The 14217-nt window shown below is 52.6% G+C and overlaps 1 protein-coding gene across 1 annotated transcript; it reads right to left on the bottom strand.

Annotated features, from left to right (window-relative positions):
• Positions 1-1142: 1142 nt before the first annotated feature.
• Positions 1143-4528, bottom strand: CHS3_1 (Chitin synthase, class 3; the record flags this gene model as incomplete). The annotated part of the gene is made up of 2 exons (XM_053187932.2): positions 1143-1576; positions 1630-4528. The coding sequence occupies 2 exons, from the start codon at positions 4526-4528 to the stop codon at positions 1143-1145; spliced, it is 3333 nt and encodes a 1110-aa protein (XP_053055436.2).
• Between the last annotated feature and the right edge of the window lie 9689 nt (positions 4529-14217).

Raw genomic sequence — 14217 nt, 5'->3', positions numbered from 1 at the left:
TGCTGAACACATTCGTCCACGCCGAGTCTAAGCAACAGTCAACGGGATCGAAAATCGTTGCGCATTGATACTACTCATCTATCCGTCCATGAGGGAGCCAACATGAGAAAGAGCGAGAAAAACGAGAAAGGAGAAAAGAACAACTACCCTCTTCCTCATTCTTCCCTTTCACTTGTCTGTGCGTACAGTGTACAGTGTGCCTGCCTCCCTTTCATACCTCGCAACACGAAAATCTCATTCAAACCCGTCAAATCACAGCCCGCTGCGAGGTGACACGACATGTACGCCCCGATATTGCTTCTTTCCCAACATTGTGTGTGTGTGTGTGTGTGGGAGTAGTGGATATGGAAGAAGATATGCGTGCGTATGGTGTAGTGTATGTGTGTATGTGTGTATGGGTTTATCTATCCCCCTCCAATAATTCGAGAAAGAAATCCCTCCCAAAGAAACGCCCGGAGTGTTGGCGTTTGCTCTCTCGGCCGAGTCATCTTAGACATAATCATCCAAGGGCAACGGAGGCAATGGAGGGTGAACAAGTGATAGACTCGCAAACCTTGCCTTCTTTCCTCTCTCTCCTGCTAAAGCTTTGCATGGATGGAAGCATGGACCGTGGTTATGTTGGCAATGTCGACCGGGCAAATTAGAATGATGTTCAGTACTGTGGCCTATGATTCGCGATGCTGATGCATGCGCGAACCGATGCGATCGGCTCGTGGAGGGAAATCTCTCCAAGGACTGGAGAACATGCTCCTTGTGAGACGTCTTCCATCCCGCGTACCGGGCAGCGGCCTCTATGAATCTCGGAAATACCCTCATTCGCCTCTTCATCAAGGCGACGAACGCTGTGAGGTAGCGGACATTGACGTCAGACTCGGGAAAACATTAAGAATCAAGCTTGAAGTTGCGGCAATAAATAACAGTGTCAATACATTTTCGCTCCACCCCGGCTTCTCTCTCTCCTTTATTACAAGTTGGCCGAGCCATTCAATTATACGCAATGCTCATCCCTTCCCCTTTTGGTTCATCATCAGAAAAGTGAAAACGAGGCCTCATGTGATGTGCGCCTTTTCGTAAAAGTCCCCAGTTAAGTATATCCTCATGCTTTGAAACAGAAAACGCCCGGCCGTATGTGATTTTGCTTTTTATGCGTCAGAGTAGTACTCGTCTTGGTACTGGTGGCCCAGCGGCGCCGACCAGGTGTTGCCACCTCCGACGACGTTCTCCTTGGAACCCCAGTAGTTATTGCGCGTCCGGCGTTCACGCTCAAACTCGGCCCATCTCTTCATCGTGATCTTGCTGCTGTCAAACTCGCCCTCATATTCGAGACCGGCCTTCTTCGTCTTCTCGCCTGCTGTCTTTCTGGTGTCTCCCCAGGAGAAGTCGTCAAACTTCCAGAATGCGTACGTGGGAAGGACAAAGTTCCAAAGAGGCAGCGAGCAGAGGTAGATAAGCATCCACACGACGTACGACCAGGAGTGAGCGGTCAAGACAATGAGCACAGCGGGAAGTCCAAGAATCAGAGCTAGCAGAACCAAGGGGATGATTTGCGGAGGCGAATTGACAATAGAGATGATGACTGGAATAATTGTTAGCTGGGTATCGAACAGAATAGGCATTTTGAATACTCACCGACGTAGAAGGTGAATGCAATGGCGGCGGGCAGGACGAGAGTTCCCATGAGCTCGATGAAGATGACAAACTGCATACTGAAGCAGAAAGTACCGCAAAGGTCACGGACCAAGACCAGTTCCATCAGGTTGTGGATGGTCGAGTTGATCCATCGTCGACGCTGTGAAAGCAATACGGCAAAGGTGTCGGGCACTGTGGTCTTGCAAACGGCCTGGGGCACAAACACTTGCTTACGCTTGGGGAAGGTCCGGAGCATGAGAGTCGTCAGGTATCGATCCTCACCAAGCAGAAGCAAGTTCTTCTTGTGCAGGGTGTCGACCACGTTCTCAGAGTAGTGCTCAACAATATCCGGGTTGGCCAAGATGGGGACCCAGTAGTCCTGGGCTCCCTTAGGCGCCTTGATGCGGTACATGCAGAAGCAACCGGGCAAACAAGTGACACCACCAAAGACGGACTCGAAAGACTTGGACAAGTGATGGGAGATGAAGTACTCAAAGACCTGAATGGCGGAAACCCAGCTGTCACGCTTGTTGGCAATCTTCGTCTCACCGCAAAGACCCATGATTTCCGGATCCTTGACCATGGCAGAGACCATGTGCGTCAAACTGTCGGGGAAGACCTTCGTATCGGCGTCGACCATGAGGACAATTTCATAGAAGTCGGGCGATATACCCGTGACCTTCCATAGGCCGTTGAACATTTCGTACTCGAGCTCCGTCATGCGCTCATCGAACATAACCTTCTGAAGGAAAGACATGAGAATGATCTGACTGTCACGCTTGCCACGGTTGCCTGGCTTGGACTTGGTCGCCTCATCGGGCGTACCACACTTGACAACCAGAAGAACGGGAACTCTTTGCTGCTTCTCGAGCGGGATGGCAGACTCGTTGCCGTAGTCGTAGAAGCCAGAGTAGATCTTGGCCATGTTGTGTCGCTTGGAGCCGCTAGCAACCGCAACGTAGGAGAAGGGTTCTACTTCCTCGGGAAGAATGGTGTGGTCCTTCATCATTGCCAAGCAGTAGTCAGGAGTAGACATGGACTCGCCCTTGCCCTTGATGATGCCGTCACAAATAATGACGATAACTTTGTGGCTGTTGGGGTAGTCGGTCATGGCGATAGAGTCGAGAGTGGTTCGAATACCAAGATGACCCTCGGAGTAGGCGGTGACAAGGCACATGGTGTGGGCAAGGGGGTAACCAAAGGGCATCCAGTCGGCAGGTGGTTGAGGCACAACAGCTTCGTGAATGAAGCCTGCAGGACCAGGACCTTCAGTTGAGGGTACGTTGCTGGTGTAGGGGTCTGAGCGAAGGAAGCTGGTGCGACTGTCGTTGCCCTGGCGGTACATGGCATTGGAGTGCATCATGTTGCTGCCAGCACCTGAACTGGCCATGGTGGTAGGCATCCTGCGTCCACCAGCCTGCGGTGCGGCGCCAGCTCCGTAGACAGCGGAGAACCGAGACGTTGTGGGCAGGAAGGTACTCTGGCGTTTGCTCGTCCGGTCAGAAGAGCCGTTAACGCTGCTTCCGATATCGCCAGGCAGCCTGGGAGGTGCGCGATAAATGTCTTCAGACCAGTCCTCAATCTGTTGATTACGCTTGCGCTTGTCCTTGGTCTGAGATGTTTTGGCCGCGGCGTACGTTCGACTGATGAACCATTGGAAGAAGACGGCGAGGACAAATCTCGTCAACACGACAGCGAGAATCAGAACCAAAGAGACGTAGAGAACGACCTTGGACGCAATGCAACCAACAGTGTCAGTGTCGACTGATCCGACCTTGATAATCTCCTCGAAGCATTCGGCAATCTGCTTGTCGCTCGAGGCCTGGAAAGCTCTGGTGACGTCGCGTCCACGAATGGCCTTGTTCACAGCCGAAGTCTTGTCCTTGAGCTCGTTGAAACGATCTGGTACCTTGACCTGGCTAGAATTGAACCAGTTGAGCAAGTCGAGATCGAGCACAGTGCCAGAGTACACAATCAAGTTTCGGGAGCTGTTCTTGATGTCATTCCACGTGAAGTAGACATCGGCGGTACCGTCCAAGTCCAGGTAAAACGTATCGCGACTCTTCTGCGTCGTATGGCAGGAGTAACCAAGGTAATAAGGAATTGTCAGGTTGGGCTTGGACGAGCCGTCCTGGTTGAAGACGGTACAAGGGAAGTACCACGCCAGGTCACCGTTGCTGTTCGTTGGGACATCAGAGTTGTCGGCCAGAGTGATGAGGTTCTTGCATCTGCCGTTGACGTTTTGGAACAAGAAGCTGCCGTCTTTCCCGCCGTTCTTCTCGGGCAGGTCATACAAGACGTTGGCGCCGTGAGTCCTGTTGATCATGGGCACGCCATCGGCGGGAGGGTGACGGGAGCGCGTCAAGTCGTAGGCAGTTCCGTGGAAGATCATGTATCCGCTGTCCACATCGTTGACCTGGAGGCGCGGCGGCGGGGTTCCACACACTACCTGAGTGAAACCGAAAGTCAAGAAACCGACAAAACCCATGATGAGCAAGATGATGCTGATCAAGCCAATCTTCTCTCTCCAAGCTCTCTGCTGCTCCTTTGAGGCCATACCACAGCATTTCAGCATAAAGTTTGGACACCAGAAGGTGATGATGGCGCAGTAGACGTTCCAGAAACTCGGCGGACGGATCTGCTCGACCTGCTTATTCTTGTGCCGCTTTCCCTTGCCATCCTTGGTGAGCTTGCCGGACTTGTGGCGACTCAAGCGCTTAGCCTTAGTTTTCGAATGTCCTTTCTTTTCCTCGCCACTGTTCTGTCTGCTGTTAACTCCTCGTGGTGGCGAAGCATCCGAGAAGTTGTCGTTCGTTTGCGAGCGCCCAGAAACGTCGGTCGTTCCTTCCATATCCTCGACTATCGGATCGTTTCCGGTCGCCGAGGGCAGAACGTTCATGTTGGCGGCATGTTTACGGTAGTAGTAGTTGGGATGGTCCTTGTCTATTCTATGTCGCTCGGGTCGAATCAGGCTTCTCTTTCTCGTGAAAGCCTGGTCGCCAGTCGAGGGTCCTGGAGCCGGCGAGTCGTAGGTCGGGGATAGAGGCTGGTTCTCTGTATTGATATTAGGAGTTGAGATTGTCTCGGGGAAAGAGGTCGCTGATTGCCCACGTTGGTGCTGAGGTCGCCCTCCTACGGGATAGTAGCCTCCAGTCTCGACATCGTCCGGACGATTCCGTCGCGACGGCGAGTTTCTGTAGGCATTCCTATTCTCGAAGGGAGAGGTCGCTGCAGGCCTTTCGGGGAGAGACATGGTCCTGTGTGGAGATGCAGGTTAGCCTTTGAATCCGAGGATAAGTGAGACCCAGCTCCGAGCGGCAGCAAAGAGGTTGTTCGAGTAGGGAGACTTCACCCTTCCCAAAGAGGCGCCTGAGGTCTGTCGCGAGTAGAAAACGGGCGACAAAACGAGTCGAGCTCGGTTTCTTTTCGTAAGGGGGAGAGAGGAGAGTGGATCAAACGCAAATACTGAGGAAATACAGGTATGCGGTGTTGAGTGGGATGGGAAGCAAATGTGAAGGATCAAGAAACCACAACAGCAACAGCGAAAAGCCGGCGGCCAGTTGCAGGTCGTTGGCGTTGGCGGGAGGTCATACTCACAAGAGTTGTTATTGGGAGGAAAGCACCTCCAGGCAAGAATTGTGGATGTCTGGGCCTGGGCACCCCTGCCAATAGCGGGGGGTTGTTCCTTGGGAGACGGCGAATCAATGGGGAAGCCGTCCCTATTTTCGACCCGGCTTTTCTCTGTTTCTGCGCCAGCAGGTCGGGGGTGACAGCTGGACAACGAGGCCAAGCAAGGAAGTTGCCAGCAAAGAGTCTGAAGCGCTCCTTGTTCTGCAAAGCACGGAGTGACTGCGACTTGCTTGCTTCCCTGTTACTTTGCGCAGTGCCGACGGGTAGCTCAAAGCAAGAAAAGCTGAGATGGTTGGTGGTTGTGTGGGCAATCCCAGTTTCGCCTTTACAATGGTGGTCGAGACTTCAACAAGCGATGAACGGTCCAAAGAGTGGTGTTTGTTGCGTCCCCTCTGTCCTTCTTTTCTTGAACTTGATCCTTTTTGGTCTTTTTTTTCTTTGCCTTTTCTTCTTTTGTCCTTTCGTCTTGTCTGGTTGATGCGTGCTTGTCCGGTCTTTCTGTTGCTTTTGTGGCCCTAAGCAACTTGACGCACGGCTTGTGTGCTCCAACTCGGTACCTTGCACAACTACTTGGGACCGGGGGTGGTTGGTGGTGAGTCGTGTCAAGAAATATCGATGGAACAATTCGAGACGACTATCCCCTATGCAGGTAGTGAATTGGATGGATTGGAGGGACGAAAAGAGCGGATGGAAGTTTCGTCGCAAGTGCAGCGGGATAGAGAGATGGTTTCAAATGGCGACCAACACGACTATTGAGCAGCAACAATTGCAACAACGTCGATCTTCTTTCCGGTGGTCCAAGAGCTGACCGACTGATTCGATGATTGGAAAAGCCCGAGAGGAATGACCAACTGATTGCGCGACAGTACGGACAGGTGGAATTCTGGGTTGCAGGCAAGTGCGCGCGCCACCTGTTGAGAGAGAGCGATGGATGATGGGAACGAGCGAGCGAGGAGGCCGGGGCAACAGATGCGATGTTGCGCACAGTCCGTCTTGAATCGCCTCCTTCGTCTGCCAGATTGGGGTGGCAACGATCGAAATGGACGGAGTCTTTCGTCAGTATGGCGGATGCAACGAGGATGCAACTGTCGCCAAAAGCGCGACTAAGAGTGCTCAGAGCAAGGCCGATTAGCCAAATTCAATCGCCGGGAAATGAGGCCGGAATCTCGGTTCTGCAGAAGCAAGACGAGCGGAAACGAGAGTAGGTAGCCGCCCTCCGAATGTCGACTGATTTCGAAAGCCAAGAACGACTGGGGTTGGCGCCAAAGGTAAGGTCAGCGAAAGGTGGAAAAGGAGCAAAATTGAGCGTCGAGCGAGGGACGAAATGTTCGGGAGGGACGACGGCCGACGACAAGTCACAACACAACACTTCCCAAGACTCCTAGACTCGCTCACGTACGCACAAGACGTCTTGAAGGAAGGGATGGGCAATGATGGGCGATCAGCGCGAGCAGTGGGCAACAAAAAATTACTCTGGGACAGCCCAGGCCAGTCCAGCAGGAAAGGGGAAACCAGAAGAGAGTCCGGTGAAGCAGGCCGTCTTAGTCCAAGGACCGTTGGTACTTTGTCAAGCCATAGAAGGCACACTTGGAACGAGGTATTGTCCTCGATCGCGCCGGCTGTCCCATTGCGTTCCAAACCGCCACAGGGCCCAGCACCCTCGCCTCACCCATTCTCGTATTATTGATTTTTCTGGAGGGCTGGCTCGCGTTGCTACGTTGCTGTCTGGCGTGGCTATGTCTCCTTTGCCAATGCTACTACTGAGTACTCCTTACTTCAAATATATCGACGTGATCCCTTTCGCGAGCTGCCCTGAATGAGCCTGCCACCATTGGGTAGGTTTATTGATCGTAGGAGACGTCTAGTATCATTCTAGTTGGCATCACGAACCCCACGAGGTTGTTGCGCACGGCTTGACCACGAATGGTCTTCCAGTCGACGGGGAAAGGGCAAAGATTGAGTTTGGCGCGACATGATTAATACCTCAGCGGAGAGACAGGGGGACTTGGGCGGTAGAACCGGTGCACCAATTTCTCGCCCACGGGGTACATCGGAAGTACCATCAAAGTATCCGGACCTCGGCCTCGCAAGGTGGCCCACGTGCCTCAAGTATTCACAGTACGTAGTCGAGCCCATACACAACAATGGAAGCCAAACATTGACGACAGAGGCGCCAGTCAGCCATTCCTCTGGCACGCAAACGACTTCTTTTAAATATTCTCTGGCGGCTCCGGACTCCGACTCATTGCTATCTTTCCATGCCCCTTCATGTCGTCGCAACGGCCCAACGGCGTCGGCCTTTCCTACAAGAGAAGAATCGTTGCGCTCATGATCCCATAGCCCACCTACTTTGCAATTCGTCATAGAAGATTGCCCGGGGTGGCGGATGAAATGCGGGCTCCATACGAACTGATGGGCACTCCCACCCATTCACAAACGATGTATTGACTGGATACGCGCTTGAATCCGCACCTCTCTATCCACACCAGGTAGTCTAAAAACCAGATCAGCATGCAGGACCAGGGTTGCTATTTTCAAGCTCAAGCCCCTGTTGCCCAGTCGACCAGCTGGCCAGCCGCCCCCAAAGCAGCTCAGAAATGTTCACCAGACCCGAAAGGGAGTTTGTCTTTGCTTACCTGCATTTCAGAGCTTGACTCTACGTTGTATGCCTGCTCCTGCGCCTGCGCCTGCGCCTCGCCCGACCTCCGCCCAAGCCGGTCCTGATGGCGGAGGGGCGCGACACCTGGACGGTTTATCCGGAAGAAGTTTTACCAACATAAAAAAGTGGACGAGTTTCCTGCACCTTCTTAGTCAGCCCATAAGGCAAGTTGGTCACCTCGTGTTCTAAGTCTCTATTGCCGTTGGTCGCTCCTAGCGCCTGTGTTAGAGACGTTGCCCTTCTCCGCCGGCACCGAGATTTGCGACATCAAAAAAGGGTGTAGAGAGCATTAGAGCCTCAGAGCCGTGTTGGCATTGTCAAAACTGGTTGCTGCTCTCTTAAGAGACGGAAAGATCACGAATCAACCCAATACTGGGCGTACAATCAAACCCTTCTCCCCAGTCGCAATTGCATACAGAGATCCCTCTGTCATCGGCAGTCAAGCGCTGCCTGAAATGCCGTCAAAGGACCTAGAGTTTGCACCCAAGTTATCTAACCCCAGCCGTGGGCTGATCATATACGGATAACACGGCCGAGAATCATCATCGTGTTTGTCGTGTTTTAAAAGAGCTCTGATGCTATCCGAGGAATGCTTCACTTCACTGGTGTATGGGAATTCCACCTTTGCATTTGCCGCCGTCCTGTCGGTCCGGTTGGTATTCGTCGTCGTAGGTTGTTAGATAAGGATACGAGCGCGCTATGTCGAGGAGCTCCATTGTCTGCATACCACAGTCCCATCGGCTCGATTCCAGCATCTGCTGCCCTTGCAGCTGCCATCGTACTGTGTAGTTATCAGATAGATACCCTTGGCCAAAAACAGCGGCAACGCGATAATCACGATCCTGATCCGCGGCCCCGGCGCTGTTTGGCTTTTCGCTTGGGTGCCGCCTCCACTGGGAACGAGAAACTTAGTTTTGAGCCTCCCTCGGAATGGAGCCCTGCATCATTATCAACAAATCCACATTTACTAACGTAGCCCGCGCACATCGCCGTTTCTGCGTCCCACTGTCTTCTACCTTACTCTTCCGGAGTGGCGGCCAAATGTCCTATATTCGTATAGAGCTCTAGGTATCCGTAACCCGTAGTCTATGCACAGGCTGATGTCAGTGTGACAATTCTGCGACTTGCCGGAGTTGGTCTCGGTGTTGTACTTAGCAATCACCCAGGGTTGGAACGTACAGATATGCGTCTGTATCTAGGATTGATTGCTTGGCTTGGACACTGACAGTTGGCAGGTCTCTTCTGGGTTGGCGTCGTGAAGGTCCACTGGCCGAATAAGAAATCTCGGACACCTTGTATGTCTCTGTTGACTCTTTGGTGATGGAGACGTCTAGAACAAGCTGTACGTGGTGAAAATCAGATGAATTCTCGTCTGGTGTCAATCTAACTCATCTCAAAACATCAACCTCGGCATGCATTCCAGATGTTGTTGATGTTATGCAGTACCTATTCGTTTCCTCTCCTCTTTCGTTACACCGGCTCCTGGGAGGTCTCATTGCCATTAAGTGCACCTTTAGACTGTGGCGACCAGGGCTGTGGACCGGATAAAAGCATTTGCTTCAACGGCGTTCCGCACACTTGCCAGCTTATTTCCATGCTTGGTCATTTCCGTAAGGCTGCTGTCAGGCCAGTGTTACCCTTGACCAAAGATTTTTGGCCCTGGTGAAGGCTGTTGAGCTAGTGACCCCAACCTATTTGCACCAAGCAGCCAAAAGTATGGATATGTACGGAGTAAGTTGGGTCTTTTTTTGGCGGGCTTGGCAAGCAGGTGGCACCGGGCAGACCAGACACCTATAACTATAGATGCTCGGGGCGTGAAAAGGAAAGGAGAAGAGCGAGATGTTTCTGACCCAAAATGCATCTCGGATACTGAGGCGAGACACCGATTGGGGAAGGCAAACTGATTCATCCTGGCGCCAGAACCGCCCAACCAAATAAGCATCGACGACGTTGATGAGACTCACACCAGGCTCCAGAGGCAGAAGTTGACCGCATAATTAGTCATGTTCTCTTCAGAACCGCCGTATCGCTAACCTGTCGTTTGATCCAAATATGTTCGATCGTGTTCTGTCTACAAGCCAGCTTAGAAAGCTACTGAGATCACGAGGTTCTCCTTCCTTCTGACAATGTCGTGACGGTCGTGAGGTCACTGGCCTTCACATTGTCATTTCGACCACTATTGCACGAATTGAAACTTTCGAGCGCTTTCATTCGGCAGAGAAGGCTCGCCAATCAATAGCCACTTCACAGAACCAGCTCCAAGGTTCCGGGGTCCTTAATTTCCAAATCGAATCGGCCTGCGGATACAGGCTACAGGCGCCATGCGGGGAATAAGAAAGACCGTCCATGATTGGTACTACAAGCTGCAGTGGCTGCGTCGCACGTCGTGGTTGTCAATCCGCGATGTCCGCCGTGGTGGCCACTGCCTTTTCATGTTGGACCCACGGACGACGGGGTTCCATGGACCGACATGACCGAACCCGGACTGAAGCAGGAGTGTTCCCAAGTTGCAATATTATACACGAGCAAAAGCGCGCAACTCTGAAATGTCAGTATTCGAGGTTGCGAGACTATGCAATCAACACTAGATGTTGAGATAATTATGTATTGAGCAATACGTATAGTGGTGGAGCGCCTTTGGATGTAAAGTATTGTTGAAAAGTTGAAAAGGGGCTTTTCAGCTTCGGGGGAACACTGGGTTCGGTCGACTTGGCAATGCACAACAGTGGATTTGCGGTGCTGATCGAAGGTAACCTATTTTGCCTGTACGATGGGCGCGGTCAGCCGGCCATCCATGCCCTGCATGCGATTTCGCGATAGCGACAGCATCGTGCGGGATGATGCCTCACATGACGAGCAAAAACCGCACCACCCGCTTTTCCTGGTGGAATCCATCCCAGGCCTTTTCCGAGTGGCTTTAGACGATTTGTTCTCGGTAAGGTACAACTGATGTGTTCAAACGGCAAAGAACTGGGAAGAGGCGTGTCTGGCGGCGGATTCAACGGCGCTTCTGAGTTCACACTCGCAGCCATTCTGTCATTTTCTTGCGTCAGCCTGGTTTGCGTGCTCGTTGGAGGTTTTTCGTTCCCTTCTCTTTGGACTAGTGGTTGTACCTGGTCCGAAAGCTTCCCCTTTCCAGACCTATTCAATAGCAGCTGCAGGGTCGTCGTCTGGCGCGGCCTTTACCCAAGACCCAGAACTCTCGCCGATTCGGCCGTCAGACCCATGCTAGGACGCTCGACCGCTGGGGCTGACAACTTTGGAGAACCCACATGAATATTCATGGAACAGCGGAGAGTTGGAGACGCCCAAAATTGGACGACTATGCGCGGTGCACCATCAGATGCCGAACAGGTTCATCCACCAAGTATGTTCCTTCGAAATGCAAAAAGACAGTTGTGAACCTTTGCTAGGCTGTCTGCTCGTTGGGAACCGCGTGCGCACAGAAAAGTTTCGAAACGAACACGGGAACTGCGGGATGCGCAAAGAGTCCGTCGTATCGAGCCTTGTCGCGAGGCAGATCTCTTGCGGGAGTAGCTTCGGTCACAAGAGCTAACCATTTTTAGTTGTATTCAGAGGTGTTGGCAGTGGGTTCTCGAACGAACTTCACTGCCATTCTCTGGCGGGGATCATGTTGGATCCGTTCTTCTGGCAGGCCTTTGGATGGTGGAGGCTACCCTGAAGTCCCTTCTTTTGGTTCTTCCTTTTACACAGGGTCGTGCGGCGGGGAAGGTGACGGGATCCTGGTCTCCAATGCCCGTCACACGGTCACAGTAGGTGAGGACAGGGATCTCGGAGACAAGAATCTTTGCAAGCCTCAGGGTGGTGTTTGCGTGCCTCGCACGTTTGGATATCCCAGCGGATGCTTGGTCGAGGCAGATGTGCCGATGCGAATAGGGGGCTGGGCGAGGTCGTTAATGACAGTGAGGCGAAGAGAAGGCCCAGACTGGGCACCCCTCCGGATCAAGGTGAAACGAACGATTTCATTGCTTCATTAGCTACGCGCGTCGAGCCGAGAGGCAGGAAGGCCTGGTAGAGGGAAAAAAGGGATGCGATGCGATGGAGCCCGGATTACGTGCTGTTAGTTGGAGGAGCCAGTATCAGTCTTTTTTGGTGTTCATTCGAGGAGAAGTTGCAGGAGGCGAAGGAGAAAGGATGGCACTGCGTTGTTCCACGCTCTCGGCGAACAGAATCGTCCTGCATGTTTTGAATTCCCGTGTCTCCCAAGGCTCGAGAACAAGCGGTATGCTCATTGGAACATGAGCGACTTGCGTACTGGTCCTGTGGAGGGGCGGTGACCAGAGGTGACATGAAAGTGTAGTAGCGTTGCAAGACAGGTTTGACAGAGGCGAGATGAGCGGCCATGTTGGTCTAAGGTCGGTGGGAAACCCTTGGCATTGATGTCGATGGAGTTCCGGTCGGATCTACTGTCTGTGTGCCGAAACTTGAAAGATGAACGTGGATCCGAATTGGCGAGGTCTCTGAAGGAAGTTGACGATGTAAATGGGAGCCGCGGGGTCTCCAGGCGGTGACACCGTGCCCTGCCTTCCGGTCGGTCCTTCCCAGGAGAAAAAGAGGAATACACAGAAAGGAAGCCGAAGCTTTGCAATTGCTTGCAGGGCGGCTGCCTTCTGCTTTCGTTTTTCCCAATGCGCGGTACGTATCCGTACCTCCTAGTTTGGTGAGGTACCTGACCGTTCTTTCCGTTTTCTTCGTGCTGCCGCTGCAGACCGTACTATGCATCTGCAGTAGCTGCACGTTGGACACGGGCACAAGCCGCACAACACGGGGCAGGTTGCATCGGTCCATCTGGTCGGTCGAGGAAGGTGCGACGAGACTTTCATCCAGAGAAGATAACTCCCATTCCGTCCGTAACTGCCCTGAGCATCAGACATCAAGAATAAAAGTATCTCAGCGCCGACGGTGCATACAATTTGTACCTTGTCCTTGGGGTACCTTATGTTGTCACCTGACGTGACCATCATCTTGAAGTCTGAACCTAAAGTAGAAGTTACCAACCACCTTATTCCGTACCTACCATCGCATCGATTACATCAGAGCCGCGTCTTTCTCGCGGCTGGGCAATTGACCACCCACGAGCCATCGAGCGGTATGAGAAGCCAACGGGTCAAAATCCCGTGTATGGCAGGCAAATGTTTGCATTGGAATCTGAAGGCGAATTAACGGCAATTGGATTTCCACATCAGTCTGGAGGCTCGTGTTCACACCAGAAGCCGTCGGAGTTACTCCCTCGCAGCCACTAGACGCAATGCAAGTCTTGTCTCCGGCAATGAGAGCATGAGGGGTTCTCGATTGAATACTCGACCGCCACTCCATTTACACCGTTCGTGTCATTGTGCCTGACCGCGGGGCACATCGCTTGACGTTCCCGCAAACTACGGTCATGAGTGTGGTCGTTGTAATTACTCCCGAAGCCACAGGGTCGTCTTTTGTTCCTTTTCGATTGCGCAATCAAAGGAAATGGAAGTATTCACTCTCGACAAGGCTACTGAGATACATCTTGGTCGCCAACTCTAATTTGGTCCAGCTTCGACCCCAGTTCCAGCTGCAGTTTCCAGCTCCAGCTCTAGCTCCAGCTGTGGCTTCTGAAGCTTGGCATTATCGTGGCTCACTTTCATTGTCTGCCTAGCCCTTCGTCCTTTTCTTCTCCTCGCTTTGCCTTGCGTGACGTTGCTTTTCGTTTCTCTCCGTTGACTCCGTACATACGGATTGACATCTTTTCAATCATCTTGGGTACCACTCATCTTAATCATTCTCCCCTTTACACCCTGATATGCCCCAGCACCCGGTTCTGCTGGGTTTCTACTCTTCCATCACAGTTGCCCTTCTTCATTCCTGCGCAGCATCCCTTTGGCCGCCCTTTCCGACCGCCCTGGACCTTGCTCTGCTCCAACCTATCCAAGTACACGAGGTATTAGCCCTGGGAGGCGATTCGGCGGCGAAGTAGAAGTGCGGCGTGCCCTGTGCTGACTCTCTCACATTGTGCCCGTCCGAGGTTGCTGCACGAATTGTTGGTCCCGGGCTAAGAAGGCCCAAAGCTGAACTACATTATTCATGCCTCTGCGCCATCCTATTGTCCGTTCTATTGTCATTGTCTGAATTTCGGGCATCGCTCATCTGCTGCCATCTCTTTTTTCTCCAACTCATCTGACTTTCCATCCGTACTTGTTCAGACCCAAGATCATCGGCAAACATCAGCAAACAAACCAACACTTCTCACAGAAACTCAAACGGCGTGACGTAGGCGACGTCAAGTTTCCGACATAGAAGAGCTTTCA

The sequence above is a fragment of the Colletotrichum fioriniae genome (assembly GCF_027942845.1).
Source record: "Colletotrichum fioriniae strain IMI 355084 chromosome Unknown scaffold_2, whole genome shotgun sequence".
NCBI lineage: Eukaryota > Fungi > Ascomycota > Sordariomycetes > Glomerellales > Glomerellaceae > Colletotrichum > Colletotrichum fioriniae.
The sequence above is the reverse complement of the archived record's forward strand: the minus strand, read 5'-3'. Positions and strand labels throughout refer to the sequence as shown.